Raw genomic sequence first — 21,795 nt, 5'->3', positions numbered from 1 at the left:
ATGTACTGATTATTTTATTGAAGAGTTTTGAGAAGAGTAGAAGACCAAGCAGCAAAGTTTTAACCAAATGACAATTTATTCGGTGCATTTTTACTGGTTATTTTATTAGAGAGTTTTGAGAGAGTATACATGGGGCAGCAAAGTTTTAACCAAATGACAATTTACTTGGTGCGTTTTTAACTACCATGATTTTATTGCAAAGGTTCTACGACGCTTCTTTCTCCCTCTCCATATGAATATAAGCTGAAAGCTATTTCCAAGCTTGCTCAGGCTCATGTTTCAATAATATGGCACTCTCTATAAAATTAAATTTAAGGATTTACTAGATATTACATTTTCTCTCCCTTTTAGATAACAAGTTAAGTAATTCTAGTAAGTATAGCGAAGGTATAATTCATAATCTGCAGATTTATCTGCATTGTTAAAAAACAACAACAATAAGAATAACCAATCCAAATCCGTCCGTGGAAATTTATCAGAGCAAATTTCAATCTAAATCCTCGTGGGCGGCTAATGGTAGCTTTGAACCAGTACTTTGGCTTGGGGACCCCCTTGTACATAAACAAAACTGCAATCTGAACCGGGGTTCAAGACCTTTAGCCATTGAGGAAGCTCATAGGTGCCCTTTTCTTGAGTTGGGGAGAGACCATATAGAGACCCTGTGAGGTTTTCAACTCTCAACTTCAGATTGGTGATTGGTTTCTGAGAAACATTCTTGATTATCACCTTGTGCCGGTAATAAGTTGTTCTTCCAATACTCCATGAAGATGAAATTGAGTGAAGGAATTCAACTGGGACAGCTGCAACAAATTTGGTTTTGTCTTTTTCAGAATGCCTAATAATAGTCATATTAACTTCTTTCAATTTCAGTCACAAAGCTCATTTGGTCCACTAGGAATAGTCCTTTAAAATTTGAATTTATGTATGATAGAAGCTAAAACTCGTTGTGTAATTCCCAAATTGGAGATTGGGGTGTATCCCATATACGGGCATATGCTAAAAGAGTGTGAGAGCGGGATAACATTTAAGTTACACAGAACGAGAGTGAGAATGGGAGCGGGCACCCATTTAAAAGAATTGTGTGATTTTGAAAACCTTTGGTCATGCAAGAACCAATTATGGTCAAGCAACTATCTACTAACCTGATTTTGAGTTGGATTGTTCACTTTCTTTGGCGTACAGACCTGTAAAATCAAAGGCAAAATAGATTTTATGATATGCTAATTGAAAAATATGTGCATCGCACATTTTATGGCACACTTATGGTTTTCATGAGAAAACAATTCCTTCCCCCATCCTCCTTTCTTTTCTTGTCTGCTTCTTTTTCACAGCAGCCAAACAGGGGATGCTGTCATTAGTGTCCTTTGACATGACGCAACATGAACTAATATGCATTGAACCATATATAAAAATATATGGGTTTATCCCTATTAAGTGTTCAGGACACTATGACATCGAGGTTTTCTGATACTCACTTGGTGTTGTTTGAAGTGGCATTGGTGAATTTTGATGATACACACTCTGCAACTTAGAGAAGAGGCCTACCAGAGGAGCACAGGCAGTAAGTGTAGGCTCGGTTTCTTCGTAATTGGAACGATCATCGGAGAACTCATCATTCTTGTTGGGACCTCCCACCAGGGCTCCATAAATGACATTAGGATTTCCCTCAGTGCGATGATACCATGTCTCGAATCCTTCCACACAACCAACTGATGCCCGGAGAACGGATATGGGGGCAATGGAAGCACCTCTATGGTGAACATGAAGAGGATAGTGTTGCCCATAACCAACCAAGTAGCTTATGGACTTGGGGTTCTTGCCCAGAAAATAATCAGCCTGCAGTAAAGAAATGCTTATGTTTTAGTGTTGAGTGGGCAAGACTAATCCCCTCCGGGACCCGAGTGTCGGGTAAGTCAAGAAAAAAACTATAGGATTCTTTAGGATGTAAGTACCTGTGACTTAGCAAAATTGAATAGCTCATGAGGTTGAATTTGGGCATCCGGACATCTGAGCACAGCATTTGCCTCGGAGAGATAACCGGAGTAGACAGCAAGAAGAAATGCAGCAGAGGAAGCATATTGCATGTTGTTCCATTCATGCAAGTACAGTAAGCCCCCTGATCATAAACATATATATATATGTATGTATCAGAACAAAAAGAAAAAAACTTAATTTCAACACTTCAACAAAAATGGCAATTGAAGTACTAACCAGGAGTCATGGGGACATTGTAGCCATCATTCTTTTGCATACAAGCACAAGCAAAAAAATCTGCTTTGGCATGATATTGCTGCAGTGTTGAAGTGTATGCTCCACCATGTCTCTCCAACAAAACCTGTAAAAAGCTTTGAATATGTTACTAAATTTTCTTAGTTGAATTAGATTTTGTACTTCTTTAGGCGTTACAGGATTGTGATTACCTTAGAAAGAAGAATTTGTACTCCAGCATATTTGTTGTCCCAGGAAAATTCTCTGACTGCCCATCCAGTTCCACCCATAGAGACAGCGTTCTCCGCGACATATCTCAGATAGTACTCGTCTTTGGTTGCTCGGAAGAGCCATGTAGCAGCCCACAGCAGCTCATCCTTCACCATAAACAATATTGAGAAAATCAATACAGAATATGGCAAGAATATTCAAGGAAGGAAGGAATGTTGAATGCATTAATGGAGTCATTAGAGACTAACCGAATAACCAGACGAAGTATAGAACTCCTTAGCACAGTCTATGGATTCATCATACAAGCCTCTAAATCTATCAGCAAATGAGAAAAGCTGCAGCAAATTGAAGAACAATATCAGTTGAAATTTAGAGTATTCTTTGAGGAATTGCTTAGAATTCAGATGGACTATTATAGAAATGTAGACACACACACACACATACATATACAGACACACAACATTATGAGCAATTCAGATGGACTAGTATAAAAATGTAGAATTCCATCTGGTTGCATTTACAAGTTATTTATATATATATATATATTATTGAAATTGTTTCTACATACATGATTAACTTATTAGTAAAATATTTTTATATATTAATATGAGAGTATCAAGTTCCTGATCATGACCTGTTTTGCATGCACTAAGAGAAGATCAGAGTAGGAAGAGTTGTAAGGCCTGAATGCTAGAGAAGCTGCAGCCATGGCGGCTGCAGTTTCGCCGGCAAGATCGGAGCCGGGGTTATTTGGATCAATTTTGTAGGCAGTCCTGGGAGTTGTCATGTCCTCGGCTCGCTCCCAACAATAATGATCGGATTCTCCATCCCCTACCTGAATTTATCGCACCAAATTAATCATCATATACAAATAAAATTATATAAACCACCCATTAGTCACGAGCTACAAGTAAACATGCAACCCAAAAAAAAAAAAAAACTGTAATTTTCATATTATTCTCATGATTAATAGCTGATCTTAGTGGTTTTTTTAAAAGCTAAAAGATTATAATTTTAGCTGTTTCTCCTTCAATTATTTATTTCTTAGTTCTTTGTTCTTAGTTTTTGGATCTTAATTTTGAAAGTCATTAAAACTGTGGCTAATTAGGGCACTTGCCAATTAACACCATGCTGTTAGTAGGATAGTTGGACATTGAATTTATAATTCTATTTATACAGAAATCCACATTCTTAGATAACTAATAAAAATATGACTATGCTCATGCTCAAAATAAACACCATGACATTTTTATTCACCATTAAGTTTACATGCTGGAAACTTCTCAAAAAAAAAAAAAAGTTTACATGCTGGAAGTCCATTAAATCTTTGATCATGCACAAGTCTAGTAATGTTTAAATGAGATTGATCTGTAATTGTAATTTTATTTGTCAAACCATTACTTATAAAAACAAAAACAAAAACAAAAAAATTAATTTGGTCATTTTTATTTTATTTGGAAAAATTAAGAACAGGGTACACACACACATTAATGATAGTGAATTGACCCCAAACAAAAAATTATTATAGAGAAGAGAAGTTGTTTGGACATTTAATTAAACATTTGAGTTTTAATGATAGTGATGGCATATGAACAACTATTTATGAAATAGGTGACCAAACAATTGAATGTTAATTTCTTGTCTCTGTACACGCATATTGTTGCAGTAAGTAGGAAAAATATGAATGCTAGTAACCAAATAAAAAAATAAAAATACCTGTCCCCATAGAACATTAGGCTGAGTATGTGCTTTGATGAAGTAATCAGTTCCCCATTTGATGGCACCCAAAGTGTGTCCCATCTGGTTCTGACTCACAATCTCTTTCCTGTACTCAACTGCTCCCCATGAAAGCATTGTCACTGTAAATGCCATTGGCAGCCCAAACTTCACATGATCCCCTGCATCATAATACCCTCCCACCAAGTCCACCTACACACACACACACATATAAATGCACACCCAAAAAAATACACTTCATAACATAATACCAACGTATATATACATACACATGGATATATATAATAAATAAAAGGGATAGGCCAGTGCACAAAGTTCCTGTCATTGTGGGGTCGGATGTATACAATCTATCCATTGTGGAGTCTGAAAGGGGTCAAATGTATGTAGTCTTGCCTTTCAGCCTTACCTCCAGCATGGAGGAGCTAGCTATTTCTAGTTTCAAATGGAGCAACCTTAACGTGTGCCAATGCCTACCCTCGTGTGTGTGTGTGTGTGTGTAATTTTAGAGAGGGGGAGAGACTCACTCCTTGAAGGAAGCCATCTCTAAGTCCAGAATTGCCGCGCCATTTTACTCTTTGATTTACAGGTAGTTTGCCGGACCTTTGAGCCTCAAAAAACATCAAGCTTTTGTCAAGGGCATCACCGTAATTAAAGCTACCGACAATGGTTGCCTCAGAGCCTATTATGGCAGCTGCTAACAATGCCAAGAAGACAATAGTGGATGAAGCACACATCGTCATCGTCGTTCACTCGGACTTGTTCTCCGTGTCTCTGAAATGAAGCTCACTTAGATTGTGTCCCTCCCACAATCCTGCAACTTATCAAGCATTCCAAAATACATACATACATACATATATATATATATAGATAGAGAGAGAGAGAGAGAGAGAGAGAAGAAAATTGTCTAATTATTGAGAGAGAAATGCAAAGGATGGTAGCCTTCACGTTTTTGAGAATTTAACCGAAGATACATAGAGCTCAGCACGTTGAGTTGTAACTCGTACGTGGTGGTACATTACGCACACACATATATAATTTGTTGGCTATGATGTGCTGCATGCACCTGCATGGTGCTATTCATGGAGTGGCCGACACGTCCGCATTTGAACGATTGAAGCTAGAGCGTTTGGACTTTGAAATAATGAATTGAAAATAGAAACAGGAGAGAATCAAAAAGTCAACGAACAGCACGTTGTGATAGGCGAATTGATGGGCTCGTTTACTGGGTGGGTGGGAATGGGGATGGTTTATTTTTATAGAAATCAATAAGCTATTATTGTACATTAACATTGTGGTTTATGTTTAGTTAGCAAGAGATCTGGACTGTTGATGCAATGTCCAAGTCAAGTGCATTCATGTATAATTGTAACAGAGGTCATTTGCCTCATTGGGATCACAACGGTGATCAGAGTAGAGTCCTCAAATGTCACTGTGTGAGAAAAAAGAAATTTTTGACCCGGATAAAAAAAATGATTAGATATAAATGGGTGGGTACATAGTACTACCCAATAACTTAAATTTTTGGATAAATTGACAAGTACTAATCCAGTTGGTATCAGAGTTAAACCCAATCCTTGATTCGGTGTCTCGCCAAACGCCCGGCCCGAAAGGCATCCGGAATAACACTCCGAGTAGGCAGAGTGGCCCGAACCGCAACAAGAACGTTGCGAATTTGGATAAGGGAGAATGTAATAAGGGTTATTTGTCTTACCTCAAATCCGAATGAAAAAGTGATTGAATATAAATAGGGAATATATAGTATTATCTAACCGTTTGAACTTTTGACTAAATAAACAAGCGTTACAATATGAATTTCTCATTTATTTTTAATGCTTTTCAAGAGAGCTCCTCAGGAGAAATTACTAGTCTGTTTTTGGGCGGAGGAGTTGGTCCCAATCCTAGTCGCTTGATGATGTATAACTTACAGAAATTATGCTTTTTACATGACAACATTGGAAAGATTAAAGGAAAATGTTTTCTTGCTTTACCGTATCCTTTATTGGTTAGGTATATACTCCTATATACATTACCTACTTCCCAAATTAGATATTTTATTTGAACTGTGACTCATTTCGATTTTTCAAATAAGACATTTTTTTGGAACTGAGCATTATATAAGGAAGTGAAGTAAAATTATCCTCAAAATTTCTACATGGTCTCTGGTTACCAACCAATCACGTGTCTTTAAATACATAAATACTTATCCTTTAATATCATTTACCATATGTTGTGATTATCCATTAATTATCCAACTATCCATCCTCTTCCAACTATCATTATCCTCATTAATTATCCAACTATCCATTAACCTCTGCCTCTGCTGAACCATACATCTCTCTTTCTCAAATTGATTGAAATTTAATTCCACAATTTTAGTTCAATTGAAACCGTATATAACCGTGTATATATCGTGTATATATCATCATCTCTCTATATGTTAATATATAAAGATTGAATCTTTAAAAGAAAATGAAGGTGTTGAGTTAAACTGATTCTTTGAAGAACCTATCATAATGAAAAAGGGTAGTTTTATCCTTATATATATATATATATATATATATATATATCTTTTTTGATGTACCATGAAAATAGGAACAATTTTTTGACAAGTGGGCAACATGTACATCGACTTCATTTTCGATTTAAAATTTAGGACGACTATGCCTAAGCGATTTATAAAAATAAGTGTCTATTTGTTTACAATTTAGGCTACCACTTAAACTATTTCCCACGGTTTAAAACAAATTAAAATTTTAAGAGCGTAATGGAGGTGCTAATTAGTTATCGCAGAGTAATTTTAGGTTTTAAATATTTTATTAATGTTAAATTTACCTTCATGTTCTCACCACTTTTCCTATGAGTTACAGAATAAATTACTAAAACCAGATTAAACCTGTTGATCGACTCTCTATGTGTTATAAATGGATTTTTATTTTTAATTTACTCCAATAAGTCAAAAGTTTAAACTAACATTGCACGTGAATTCAAATAATATTAACAAAATATAAATAAAATAAACACTATATAGTTCATTTGAGTTTATAATCAACTGTCATGCATCCTCCCACCATAAATAAAAAAGTAATGATTTGGGCACGAATTATAATCTCCTTTTCCTAAATATTTCTTTTTCATAATTCATACCCTTCATATTATTTTATTTCACCAATTTTATCTATACAATTTTATATTTGTACTTCATTTACCTCTCAACATGATTAACATGAAAAGATTTTACATGTAATACTTGGACGAGAACGTGTTAGGTTTTGATAATATCTTTTACCAACATACCTGACAATATTTTAATTATAGATTAAACAGCTCAAATTAAAATAGTCGAGTGAAAATTAAATTAATAGCGAATTATCTCAACGAATTTCAAGTTCAGAGAGACAAGACGACAAAGTGCAGGAAATTCAAGTTTTAGCAGTCTTTTGCTTAAATCATTAGAAGATAATTGATAGATCGAAATTCCAAGAAAATATTCAACCTTTTTGTTGTAAAATCGGTTCAGCAAGGCCTTAAGGACCAATTAAGAAAGCAGTTGATGAGTCAGGAGCATCTTTGAAAGATTCTCAATCTTCTGAGCAAGACCCCTTGAAAAGGCTAGCCTCATTTTTTGAGTCATCGAAGTAATATAATTATTCCAGTGAATATAATTATTTTCTGCTTATCATCTTTACACATGTTTTATATTTTGATTTTAGTATTTTTACAATATGATATTAACATCCATTGTCAAAATGATATATTACTTTTTTGTGAAATACATAATTTCTTATATGTGTTTATATTATCTTATATTATATATAAATATATGTATATATATATAATCTTGTATAACAGTATTATGTATAGAAGATAATTAATATATTTAGCACTTAAAATTCAGTGCTTTCAAATTATTTTATTAAACAACACTAAGGTACTGTTTGAGTACTAAAAATTTCAAATACTTAATTTTAAGTGCTGAAAATTTAAGTCACACAATCTCAACAAGTGTCGTTCTGAGCAGGGGTGGACCTTGGAGCTAGCATATGCTTATAGGGGCAGCTCCCACAGCCCTGCTGGTCCACTAGAATATTTTTTTTCTATGGCCCACTAGAATATTTTTTTTCTATGCCTATTATTTGTAAAAATTGACCCCAATTTTTTTTTTTTTTGATAAAATGCTTCCTCTGCCCATGGGGCTCATGAGTCCTCTAAATTTTATTTTATTTTATGCATATAATTTGTAAATATTTATAAACCCCCTAAAATTTATAAATTACTCCCCCTAAAATAATCTATTTCTAAAAATCACATTAATTCTTTATTTCTTTTCCTTCTTATTTTTCAAATTTCTTTTTATCATTTTCAAAAACTTATGCATTCTCTTTCTCCAATTAAGACATATATATATATATTTTTCCTTCAAAGTTCTCTCCCATATATATTTTTTATTTATTTTTTCTTCTTCTTAAAAATTCCCTCTTTCTTCTTAAATTTTTTTTTTTTCTTGCACTCATGCATAATTTATGTGCAATTATTTCTTTTTTTCTCTTCTTATTTATTTTTGATTCACTTATTATTCTAATGCACTATTGTTACACTATTATATTTTCGACCTGTTTTCTTGTTATAGTTAGTTAAAAAAAAAACTAATTAGGCTTAATATGCCCCCTAAACCAAATTCCTAGCTCCGAGCATACTTTCGCAAACGATTTCATTCCCAGTTTTATTATGCGTAATTTAAAATTTACCAATTTTACAATTTTGTTTTTAAACCCGTAGTTGTTTTATTTGACTTAGGCCGGGAGTTTAAAGGTCAGGAAATTGATTGTGGCTGAATGCAGAACCCGTACTGTAAAACAGTGGGGCCACATCATTGTGTTTGACGTACTGGGTTCACTTAAAGACTTGATCCAATTCCGATCTTGGTTGTGGGCCGAACTGGTAGACTGGGGTGGGGTCACAAACTTCCTGACCAGATTGGATCTTCCGCCGGGTCCATTATGGAATTAGAATGGGAGAACCCATAATGTGAAACAGTGGGGCCACATCATTGTGTTCGACGTTCTGGGTCACTCAAAGACTTGGTCCAATTTCCATCTTGGTTGTGGGCGGAACTGGTAGACTGGGTTTAGGGGTCACAAACTTCCTGACCAGATTGGATCTTCCACCGGGCCCATAATGGAATTAGACGGGGCTGGTTATCAAGTTTTGTTAGTTACAAGTATATATATCATAAGTCATAACTAGAATAAAAATTAGTAATAATGTAATATATTTCTTTATATATATATATATACCACTTAGTACTATTAACATAATACTTATAAATTTGTTACCTAAAATTAGAAGAAGAAAATTATTTAAATATGCACGTTAAAAGTAGAATTTTAAGAAGTAGAAATAGAAGAAGAAAGAAGAAAAAAAAATGAGAGAACTTTAAAAGGAAAAAGTTAAGAGTTTCAATTGAGGAAGGAAAATTTAATTTTTTCTTTTAAAGAAATTTAAAAAATATGAAGAGTAAAAGAAAAAATAAAGACATAATTTTATAAACCACAAAATTTAAGAGTAGGCACTACAAAGCTAGGCCACCCCGGGCCTTTATTAGCTCCGTCCATGCGGTAATGTATAAGGTATGTATGGCTTATCCAATAGATCCAACAAAAACTCTCACAACAAAACTTCCCCAAAAAAAAAAAAAACACTCCAACAACAAAACAAAACCTAAAATAAAAGATGCCAACAAGAGAGATGGAATCTGGCAGTTTCCATGACTTCTGCTACCTCGAGAGACTTGCCAAATTTAGGGAATGGAGGAACTACTTTTAAACTCGAAATTCACAAGACATCTTGTTAGACATTTTAGTTAAGTGTGACAAATTTCCGTTTCAAAACTATTGAGTTGTGAACAAATTTGAGGGAACTATACCTTGAACCTAAATTAGTTTAGTACATCACACATTCGTAATATTGACATCAATTTCAGTTGATGGTTAGCGCTATTAATTAATTAATTTATTTATTTATTTTTCACCAAACCAACAAAAATATACGTTAAACACCCATGCTTCTCGAAAGAGTTGTAAAAATTAACCTAATTTCATAATTGTAGGCATCACTCTCATTTAAGTGAGTTTTTGGATGGCACATGTGACCCATGAGTATATATCTCTTAAAAGTATGTTTGCCTTGGACTCATTTAGGGCAATGCCTCATATTACATACTCTTAACTCGTTGTGAAATGTGGAAATTCAAATTTCTAATGGGAAAATAGTAAATGTGTGAATTTCAATTCGAAAATAATAATAATAATAAATCAATCTAAATATGCAAGAACTACATGCAATTTTATTTTATTTATTTTTTATTATTTTTAATTTTTTTAAAAAAATTAAAACCATTCGAAATCAACTCGTTCTAAGTCAAGAATTAAAAGTATAAAATCCTCTAAACAAACAAAACTTATCAAATTACTCCCAAACTGGCAAACTTAACCATTAAATGAATAGTAAAATATCAAATTTAACCTTACTATTAAATGTTAAATTATAAACTATAATTATTATTTTAAAGTTACAAAAATACTCACATCTCCCAAGCACTTTGAAAGTCAAAAATTGATTTAACAGCTTTAAATTAATATTTTAATGAACACTTTGAAATATTTTTGTAATTTTAAAATAATAATTATAATTATTAATTTAATATTAAATAACAAGATTAAATTAGATATTCTATACATCAATCACAAGTTCGAAATAACTTGATAAAGTTTTGTTAGTTTCAGAATTTTGTTTTTTTAATGATTTTAGCCCTTTCAATAATTTTAATTCTCCCATCAAATTTTAACTTTTATAGAACTGTTAACGAATTTAGTCCCCAACGCCAATTTGTACAAAAAAAGTATCACAACTCCCAACTCATCAATAAATTCCCATTTTAATTGAAGCCCTTTGGAAAAATTGAACATTCAACGCTGAAAACCACCTTCCTTAGGTTCACTCGTTTCCAGTCCATTCCTTTACACACACAATACAAAGTTACAAAACACACACATACATACATATATATTTTACACGCATATGACACATCCCTTTCCCGGAAGAACAGGGCGATCCAGAGAGAGAAGACACGAGTTCAACGACACCTTCCAGATCTAGGCTAGGGCTTTCCCCTACTTCCAAATTCGATCATCCGATTCATCAATTTGTTCTCTCAGATCTCGTAATACATACATACATATCATATATGAGTCCGTAGATCGATGTATAGATCGTATTGGGGATGCAGATGGAAAGAGAGAGACGATGCAATGGAGGATTAGGAGTAAGAGATTATTATGAGGAAGATCAGATGGAACCGATGCTTCCGGTTTCTTCGGTGTCTTCCTCTCCTCCTTCATTGCCTCCTTCTGCCTCTTCATGCTCGCCCGCCGGTGGTAGTATTGGTGTCGGCGGTGTCAGTTATATTGAGCATCCTGTATCTAAGATGGATACGCTCGCTGGCGTTGCAATCAAGTACGGCGTCGAGGTAAATAAATTGATCATCAACTCAATACCTTTCCTTTATATGCTTTTCTCTGGTTTGTTTTTCACTTTTATTTATTTATTTATTTTTGTTTCATGAATATGGCGATATTGGTTGTTCAGGTAAAAAAAAGAAAAAGAGAAAAGGGTTATTGCCATATAATTTATATTTTTGTATATAATCATAACAATGAGTTCTTCTAAGTATTGTGTTATGCAGTAAGTACAAATATGCATTATGTCAGTTCATACTGGTAGACAGTGCTTTTAAATGGGAATTTCGGACTCTTGTATGTTTGGTTGCTGAGAAATCTTAGGGAAGGGTCTTATAAAAGAAAAAACAAAACTTAGGGAAGGATTGAAATGTGAATTTTCATTATTTGGGACATGAGGAAACAATTTTTTTTTACTTGCACAACTATTAGGATTAAGATTATTTTCTCCTTGTCAGGGGAAGTGGAATATCAGAATGCATTGAGATTCCCTATAATCAATTGGGATAGAATGAATTGGGTGTACCCTCACTTCATCTCTATCTCAATTTATGTTATGTGTAACTTTTTCTAGTGTCCAGATTACTGGATGTGGTGGATGGCTGCCTCAGTATGACTGAAAAGTTGGAGTCTGTAGTTGAAGGGACCTTTCATTGTACACAAACATTGTCCAATGTTTCTGATAATGATATAGCTTTATATTTCTGTTTCTGAGTATTGGGTCTTGATATATTTGACTTACCAGGCGATGTTCTTTTGTTTGATTCCCCTTGAAAGTCTGATTGTAAGCTGGCTGATTATTATTATTATTATTATTATTTTTTACATGTTAGGTGGCTGACATCAAAAGGATAAATGGTCTGGTGACAGATCTCCAAATGTTTGCACTCAAGACGCTGCACATACCGCTGCCAGGGAGGCACCCTCCATCTCCCAGTTTGTCAAATGGTTTAGATAATATAGGGTATTTATTATTTTGTTATGTTTCATTAGTCATGTTATTATGCAATTCATAATAAACATTCCACTTTCTTAGGAACTCATGGGTCTCATCTAAACTACATTCATGTTCTCATGCAATGCACATCCATGATTTTTGGTTAATCAACTGTCTTGGTTGTTGTCGTTGTTGTTAATTTAATTTAATTTAATTTTTATATTATTATTTATGTACATCTAGCTTACTATTGTCGGCAATTATCTTACTCGACCTTTTTTTATTTACCCACATTATAAGCTCAAATATACTGTCACAATCCTGTGGCTCAGCATCAAATTTATTGTATTGACTTGATCATTTGTGAGATATACATGTCAAAGACTATTGCTAGCATCATTTGGGGACGATAAAATAGGCTTGAGATAAAACATCTTGTTTAAAAGTTTAACAATTTTTCCGAATTTAAAAGAAGGAAGTGTATTTTTTTTTTCCTATTTGAAACTGAAACAAACACTTTTTTCCCTACGGGACTTGAACCTTCGACCTTTTATTTTAGAAGGCGGGGATGCTACAACCTGTGGTGGTAAGAAAGAAGTGTTTTGTTAAGAAGAGAAGGCCGAAAAAGCCACGGTTTGGGGTGCAAAGAAATGACAGGATGGCTATGCAACTGTGAATAGATAGTCCCATCTAAAAAGAAAAACTCCATATTAAATAAGGAGTTCTATTATTGACTTTAAGTAGACTGTAGCTTTTCAGACTGTCTAAAACTAGCTATCAAGTTTTCGTTGTGTTTTAATTATTGAGAATAGTTGCGGTAATCTTAGGAATTAAAGTTATGTAATGAGGAATCTTTTTATAAGTATAGTATTAGGAATAAATTTGTAACCAGCATGAATTTCTGAAAGACTCCTAAGTTAAGTTGTGTCACGTTTCTGCCTCCTTGACTGATATCATTTTCTACTTTATATAGTCCTTGTGTTAACTGATTTCTGCTTCATTCAAATTAATTGATTGATAAGGTTCTTATATATAGTTGATGTGATAACTTAGTGATCCACTTTGCCCATCGTTAGTGTGTAATGTTGTAGTGTTGGAATTAAGATTAGGTACATTGGTAGAATGCAAATACGCATATCTTTTTCCTCTCTAGATTAGTAATGGATGAATTGTACCCACTGCCTTTATGATATGATGTGGTAAGGACGCATTTGAAATTAACAGGACAACTATGGTAGATTTGTTTTGAACCTAATGTGAAAATGTGCACAAGTGGTATAAGGAAAAGTGGTAATTCTAATATGTTGGTAAAGCACAGCCCTTACTTTTGAAACCATGCAAAAGTCCGGCATAAAAAAAAATCGTAATTCTAATAGGCTGGTAAAGCACAGCCCTTACTTTTGAAAGTATAAAAAATAGGTAAAAGATATCTTAGAGGCTGATATATCAAACTGTGAGTGACTGTATAAATTCTAGCTGGAAAAAATTGTTAAATGTCAATAAATGCATTCATCTTAGAGTAGTGTAGTCCTATATCACTATTGAAAAAGGTTACTGGGGATGGATGGATTGCATAATTGAAGTTTGTTGTATGGGTTTCCTTACTTAGAAACAGAACATGGACCCCAAAATTTTGAAATTTTTGGGATTAGGATGGCATGAGTAACACAACAGAGCATGCAGAGAATTTCAGCTCCAATTTTGGTCTTATGAGTTCAGGGTAACCGTCAGACTGTAATTCAATGAATTTTATTTTGTGATTTTATTGGATATTAGGAGGAAACTAACTCCCTTTTGGTGATTTGTTGCTGAACCTATATTTGACTTTTGGTAGTGATTTGGAGGTGGAATATGTGAAACTAGCAGTGGCAGAAATTAGATAATCCTAGTGCTATTAGTGTGATGCAATTGAAAGTGGTTTTCTTGGCAGAGTGGTGATTGTTGAAAGGGAGTGGCAGCAACTTTTGTGAAGATGGAGTGGTAACTGTGCTGTTAAGTTGGAGCTAGGATGGTGTTTGTGGTGTTTTGGGGTTATGGTTGTCATATCAGATGGAAGTGATTATAATAACAAGGTGTTGTGAACACAGCGGTTGTGGGGGGAAGGGTGATGGTGATTCTGCCTAGCTGAAGGGGTTTTGTTGCCATTTAGAGAACATATTTATGCCAGTTTCATATCCAAACTCAGAAACAGGATCAATACGGAACCATTTCTTATTTGGCACCGGTTATGAGGCCTGTTGGTACACAGTGGAGATTGCATGCTGGGACCATTTAAGTATAAGAGATGAACCTTACTACGTTGAGAAAGTAACTTCAGAAATATCTATTAGCATCTGTTAATTGTCTGATTGGATTCGGAGGTGATCAAGACATCACCATCATCATCTTTGCTAGCCGCATGAAATTACTTTTTCCATTCTTTTCTTTTACAAGCCATGTCTCATATTATATATAGCTTTTCTAATAATTTCTAATTATTTCATCTCGTTTGAGATTTGGTCGGCCTCTTTGTCTTTTACCTTCTATGCAAATGAATCTTCCTTTCTTGTTGGAGCATCTATGGGTTTACATTGTATATAATAATACCACCTAAGTCTACTTTATCTTATGTTATCACAAATGGGAGCTAGTTGTAGTTTTCCTTCTACGTTGATTATTTCCTATTTCTTCTAGTAACACTTATCATCCATCTTAGCATTCTCATTTCAGCTACATGAACTCATTAACGCCTAAAATTCTGCTTTATATAATATAGTTGACTTAATAGCTGCCCTGTAAATTTTTTCTTTTAATTTCTTTAAAAAAAGGATACATCTCGCTTGTTTCCACTTTGTCCAATCTGTTCCATCTTACTGTATGCTTACTATCTATTTCTCCATCTTTTGTATTATTACTGATCGTAAATGGCAAAAATGATTATTTCAAGTAATCCTTTGGCTTTGAACTGTAATAGTTATATTATTTTCTTCTGTTACTTGATTAAATTTGCATTCCAAGTATTCTGTTTTACTTTTACTAATTTTTATGCTTTTGCTTCTAAACCAATTCTCCATGTTTCTAATTTCAACATGCTTCATGGGCTGTCTTCTTTGATGTCATTCATTATTTCAATTAAGACTGTTATGAATAGATGTGGGCTTAACACTGATCCTTGGTGTAATCTTACTTTTATAGGAAAATCACTAGTTTCTCTGCACATCATAAAAACTTCAGTTCTTGTCTAACTATACATATCCCGAATAAAATTTTAAATTTTTTTTAAGCACTTTTTTTTCTGTACTTTTGTAAAGGCCACCAATTACGTACTTTAGCACTCCATCATATGTCTTTTCTAAGTTTATGAAAAGTATGTGCCAGTCCTTTTGTTTACTTCTACATTCTTCTACTATATATGGTCTCCATAGTGGATCTACCTGGCATAAATCCAAACTGATTATAATATATTGAAAGTTTCTATTTTTAATCTCTGTTTGATTATCCTTATCCATAGTTTCATGGTATGAATCATTAATTTAATTCCGCTATAATTTTCAAAATTTTGTATATCATCCTTTATTTTGTAAAAGTGGTACCATACTGCTTTTTCCCCATTCATTTGCCATTCTTCTTTAGTTAGCATTTTGTTAACTTATAAGTAAGTACTTTTAGCTTTTAAATACTATTATCTATTTTAAATATGTTCTCTACTCCCTTATTATTAATTCCATTTATCATTGCTCCTTAGTTCAAGTCCCACGCGTCCCATGTCAAATGTACCAATTCTGAGGCAGCCTGGTATGTAAGTTTTGTTACTCAAGACAACAATATCATTTTGGTTCGATAGATGGTTGAGTACCATGTGAACAGGTCTTGTAACCATGCCATTAAGAATTCTTTGAAGTTGAGAAATAAAGTTGAGTTCTTAATGGTCTCTTTAATGGAGTTCTTGGAGAAATAAAATTGAGATTCAAATGAGAGACTATTCTCTTTCATATCATTAGGGTTTGATTGTTGAGTCAGCCTGTGGAATTTTAGCCTTTTTGCTAGAAATTGCAGAAATATGTTAAAATATCAAATTTTGCGATTTTCATCCTTGATGGTGTCTTTAATGGAGTTCTTGGAGAAATAAAGTTGAGATTCAAATGAGAGACTATTCTCTTTCATATCATTAGGGCTTTGATTGTTGAGTCCATAGCCTGTGGAATTTTAGCCTTTTGCTAGAAATTGCAGAAATCTGTAAAAATATCAGATTTTGCGATATTCATCCTTGATACTGAGTCTCAATTGGGCCTGTCAGTACTTGTAGGCTTGTAGCTATCAGATTGTGTCTATCAGGCTACATAAATTACACAGGTGTTCTCCCCATGTTCTAGACCACTTTACTCTTTTGTAGGAAACCACTCACTCAGTTTCCCCGAGTGGATATTGCTTGAAAATCTCAATATTAATAGGTAGTGCAGCTGTGGATAACTATCTTTTACATATCATTATGCATTTATATGGTTCATTGATACTACCTGCATGTGCTGTCAAATACTGTTGTACCTTCTTGTCATGATGCACTGTCTAGATAATTGATTTATGTAATGATTAAATTAAAAGTTTTGAAGTGTTATTTTTATCTTTTCTAGATATATTTGTATGGTAGGAAAAGAAGCTGACTTAATAATGTTAGTCGAGTATTTTCATGTACCTTTTCTGATAGCCTACCTGGAGTCTCTTATTCTGGGTGTCTATTTGCATGATTTTACAAGTGGCTCAAGGTGATGATGAATCTTTTTGCAGACCAAGCAGCTCTGAGCAGACCCCACCTCGCCGTAGGCACTCTGATTTGTTTGAATCACTCGAGTCACTGAAAGTGGATTCTTCTCCTCAACGGAAGGTCTCTCCGGCCATGAGCACTTTACAAGGGTATTATGGTCTTAAAGCAACAGATAAAAAAGCTGCATCTGAAGGCTGTGAAATGGCTGTTTATTGGAAAGGAGGTTCTCAGTATTTAGAGGATGAACTGTTAGCTAAACCTTTTCCTTCTTCTCACCCACCCCTGGGTCATCATGGAAAATCTAAAAGCGTATCTAATGGTTTCTTGTCAGAGAATGGCGAACTGGCTAATGGCATGTCAGTTGCAGAAACTAGAGACGGTGACTCTGATAGATGGAATGAGAAGTTGGTGAGAAGGCGTCAGAAATCTGAAGCAGACTTTGCTTCCCGCACCCCGGAAATGCTGCTGAAGGAAGATAACAGCAATGGTGGCGGATTTTCAGCTATAACAGGAAAGGGCTTAGCCCTGAGACCCAAATCTGCTAGTCGAACTTCTTCGGGAGTTGATGCTGAAGCCGGTTGGTTGAACCCTATTCCTGTCGGTTTAGGCGATTCTCTTTTGGCTGACAGCTTCGTTGTGGTAAGGAAGTCGTCAAGTACACCCAGTTTGCAGGACCAGGACAGTAACACAACCTCTTCCGTCTGGCAAACACAAAAATGGTGTTTGAAGCCAGAAATTCAGACCGCCATTGCAAGGCCAATCTTTGATGGCTTGCCGAAGCCAATAACAGGTCGAAGAAATAAAGCTGCACTTGATTAAGTAAAGTAAAATTATGGTCAGTAGATCCAATTTATTTACAGATTTTGTTTCATATTCTGATTATTAGAGGGAAATTGAGAGGGAAAAAGAAAAAGATTTAAAAGTTAGGTAATGAAAATCATTGATCATTTGGATGCTGGAACATTTCCTTCTCTCTGATAGACATTCCATATAGAGTGGCAGTTCCAAGCTAGAATTAGAGGATCAAAAGCTGCTATGTGATTCGCCATACATTTATTTGTTACAGATGTTTGTTATTTCGGGCATTTGCATAACCTAACTGAGAATGTATTTGTTCTAAGAATGGTGGAAAAAATGTTTGTCTATAAACCTATTTATTTAATGCTGTTGATAGATTCATTTTATTTTTGTTATATTTAAATAAATGTGAAATTGTGCACGTTGAATATCAGTGATTTATTTAAAAATTGATTGGGTTTTGTAGTAGTTGGATGTTGCTAGTTTGGCAATTAAGTCCAAACTGGGCAGGCAAATTTTTCCTTGATTTGATGGTCAAGCTTCAGCTGAGCTTTTACTCTACCAACAAACTAGATAATCTAATATATAATATTTCATTAAAGTATTTATTCGTTTAAAAATTTTCTGACTCTGACAATGTTATTGTATGGAATACTCTTATTTACCATCAAAAGTAATTGGCATAAATACAAATTTAACAAGTTAGAAAATAATTCAAACAAACGGGTGAAATACGGCATGAAATTTTACATGAGAGCCAGGTGAAAGCTTTACGTGTTGCAACCCCCTTTATTTATTTATTTATTTATAAATGGGTAAAGTTTATACAGACAAGGGTTTCATTATGTTATATCAAACCCAACCTAAACCCACCTAATTTAATGTCACTACCACCAACTAATTATCATGACCCCAATTACACACTCAGTTTATCAATCAATCAATCGATCATATTGATTGCAAAAAAGGTTCATCGTATTAAAATTCCTACAATTTTTTCTATGGGATTTCAACTGAGAAAAAAATCCACCGAAATAATTTAAACGACGTTTCCGAAGAATGAGAGATGGTAAAGTAGAAATTAAAATAATATAACAAAATATGATAAAAGTCAAAAAAAATAATCACGACCAATGAGAATATTATTTTCCCTTTGTTCTCTATCCTTGTGACATGAAAATAAAATCCGGACTGTCCCGACATTTTGACAAAAACATCAATCTCTCTGGGTTTGGAATTACATTTTGACCATTTGAATTCGATTGGTAAAAAATAACCCACTTTCTACAACTCAAGCGAGTTGAGTCAACCAACATTTAGGAATCCCAATCTGAACTCGGCACAAATCAACCTCACTCGAGCTCAACAACGCTCGTTAACCCATAACATATTGAAAATTGTATTAGAAGCCCCTTTTTCCACTAAAAGCAATTGCAGAATTACGCAGTGTAAGTGTTGAAAAACTTGTGACTGCCAATCAAATATATATATATATATATATATATATATATATATATATTAAGGATCAAGCATGCATGTCCATCACAAAAAAGTTAACTCTGCTGAGGCTACATTTAAATCTTGTTTAGGCTCTGTTACCTTATGTAGCCTGGCCTATAACAGCGGATGCTTGAGGTCAAGAAGAAAGCAATTTAAGTCCATTTCGAAATCCATCTCCATATAGGTAATGAATGCTTTGAAGACAATCATTCTAAAGGACAGGTGATCCACAGAACCAGAGAAACTTTTGCCAAAATCTGATGACGATGACAATGACAAGGTGGTGACAACAAGGCCTGAGTGAAGAAATCTGCCAAATTCCCCAAAACCTAAAATTCTATCGGGTGCTCATCCATAGCGTTCCCAAATTTATATCATTTTATGACAAAGTGTAAGAAAATAGACATCATAAATATCTATAACTAGCTAAAGTAGCCAGACACTAGAAGTGATACTCCATTACTAGGCTAACTTAAGTCTTCCTCTGCAACTTCACAGTTTCCGTTCAGGTTGTAGAAAGTGAGGGGACTTGAACATCATATCAGAAATATGAATAACCAAATCACCCCGCCAGAAGAAAAAGAAGAATCACAACCTTCAACAAACATTGATAAATTGCAATCAAAAGCCAACACAGTTTTCCAATTATATGTAATTAAAATTATCTTGTAAGTCAATATCCAATGTAAAAAGAGGTGCGTTGTGGATGTAAAAGACTTTAAATAGTGAGCACGTGAGCAAACCAGAAAGGTGTAGGATAAACAAATGCCATTCAAAATATTGCTCAGGAAACTAAACAAGAATCATTCCAAAAATATATATAAATAAATGAGACCAAAAAAAAAAAGACATTTCTTATGATTCCATGGCTAAAGTGTATACAGTACGAACAAATCAACTAATTGGGAGCACACAAGACATGAATAGTGTGGTGTACCATGCTACAATGCATCATAAAAAGGGCACACTGAACTTTGACAAAAGCTTGGATCCGATGTGAGATTAGGATGCCAGGCATCTTTTTCAGGGTGAAGTCTGAATAGCAACTTCTAGCACTGTGTCAATAAGAAAGCTTTAAAAGTGTTATGTATTTTTTCCTGCTATTTTCCATTTTCTATGATTAGAGTTTCACTGAAAGGAGAAGGTAATGCCCACAAAGTCTGTACAAGAAGAAAAAGCACAATTGCAATTTAACTTGTATAACCTAGATATAACAGCAACAAAATTAAATATCTCCAACGTCTTCCAAAAGGAAGTACTTCCTTGCCATAAATATGCTTCAGTCTTACAAGCAAAAGTTCTACATAATTTCTTGCCCAATTATTTCATTTCTCCAAATGCACTAAAAGACACAAGAAACACAACTTCAAACACTACGAATTCCTCTACATTTGGACTTCAACTCAAAACCAGATCAAAAGGATTGAGGCAAAACACAGCAAATCTCACTTGCACTATATGAATGTCCATATAAATCAACCTGCAATGAATGAAATGACAATTCACAGACTTCATCGTCTACTTACGCAGTCCATCTAAAAGGAGTACCCAATTTTCATGAAGCTTTTCCCAATTATTGCATGCCCCAATGCTTTTCTCATTTCACCATATATAACATTTGGAAGCAGCACAAAAATCCTAGTCTGAAAAAGAAATTTTATCATCTGAAGCAGAAAGATTTTAAGAAAACAACCCAATAAATATTTGAAGAAAATTGGTGAATGTGAAGACAGAAGAAAGAAGCCCTAATTGTGCATTATGGATGTGATCTATTTATGACAACCCTAAGGCCCTAACAGTGAAGTAAAGGTCTTTTCCAGCAAACTGCATGCATTAGGTAATAAATGAAAGATAATGAACCATTGGTTTTGTGAGTATTAGGAAACATCACCAAGTAGTGTTATTTGTCCAAAGTGTATGCTAGAAAAGAAAGTCATCTAATGCTTCTTTGTCGTTACGCTTGGGACATTAAGTATTTACTTGTTGGGATGTATTGAGCCTTACATTAATTACTATTTCTTTGTATAATACCTAGTCATCTAATAGCTAATTTATTTGTGTGTACCAACAAGGTTTAATTGAGTAGTTAAAAAATATTAATTGTCCAAGGAAACAAATATTTTGACTAC

At 34.1% G+C, this 21,795-nt stretch overlaps 3 protein-coding genes across 5 annotated transcripts in view; 1 reads left to right on the top strand and 2 right to left on the bottom strand.

The window, feature by feature from the left end:
• Positions 1 to 440: 440 nt before the first annotated feature.
• On the bottom strand, positions 441 to 15,475 carry LOC132278186 (endoglucanase 5). Its single transcript, XM_059779990.1, has 11 exons — positions 15,440 to 15,475; positions 13,093 to 13,174; positions 4,701 to 4,888; positions 4,156 to 4,368; positions 3,074 to 3,274; positions 2,688 to 2,774; positions 2,421 to 2,585; positions 2,212 to 2,335; positions 1,953 to 2,116; positions 1,454 to 1,836; positions 441 to 835 (listed from the first exon to the last, which is right to left on the bottom strand). Exons 1-11 carry the CDS (start codon positions 15,473 to 15,475, stop codon positions 511 to 513), a joined length of 1,968 nt encoding a protein of 655 aa, XP_059635973.1. The 3' UTR covers positions 441 to 510.
• On the top strand, positions 12,661 to 18,552 carry LOC132276119 (uncharacterized). The gene has a single exon (XM_059777391.1). The coding sequence runs from the start codon at positions 17,348 to 17,350 to the stop codon at positions 18,185 to 18,187; it is 840 nt and encodes a 279-aa protein (XP_059633374.1). The 5' UTR covers positions 12,661 to 17,347; the 3' UTR covers positions 18,188 to 18,552.
• A 695-nt stretch (positions 18,553 to 19,247) lies between these two features.
• LOC132276117 (ENHANCER OF AG-4 protein 2) overlaps positions 19,248 to 21,795 on the bottom strand; it is a 29,622-nt gene continuing 27,074 nt past the window's right edge. Inside the window, exon 13 of one of the 3 annotated variants that reach the window (XR_009470837.1) lies at positions 19,248 to 20,261. The gene's annotated coding sequence lies outside the window, so the exon portion shown is untranslated. Of the gene's footprint in view, positions 20,262 to 20,518; positions 21,147 to 21,176; positions 21,310 to 21,795 lie in introns of those variants that run through there. The other 2 variants (XR_009470839.1, XR_009470840.1) reach the window with 2 other exon arrangements.

This window comes from Cornus florida, unplaced genomic scaffold (assembly GCF_030987335.1).
Source record: "Cornus florida cultivar Cherokee Brave unplaced genomic scaffold, ASM3098733v1 CherokeeBrave_3.0.0_Hap2_Chr10, whole genome shotgun sequence".
NCBI classification, from domain to species: domain Eukaryota; kingdom Viridiplantae; phylum Streptophyta; class Magnoliopsida; order Cornales; family Cornaceae; genus Cornus; species Cornus florida.
This window is presented reverse-complemented; position numbering and strand designations above follow the sequence as displayed.

Bases quoted from the DNA above. Each gene is read 5' to 3' on its own strand.
- LOC132276119 (XM_059777391.1), top strand. From the start codon at position 17,348: ATGATTTTACAAGTGGCTCAAGGTGATGATGAATCTTTTTGCAGACCA.
- LOC132278186 (XM_059779990.1), bottom strand. From the start codon at position 15,475: ATGGAACAGATTGGACAAAGTGGAAACAAGCGAGAT. The intron at 3,275-4,155 runs GTATTTTTATTT...CGATAAATTCAG, and splicing joins CTAATGTTCTATGGGGACAG to GTAGGGGATGGAGAATCCGA. The intron at 2,117-2,211 runs GTTAGTACTTCA...GTTTATGATCAG, and splicing joins CAATGTCCCCATGACTCCTG to GGGGCTTACTGTACTTGCAT.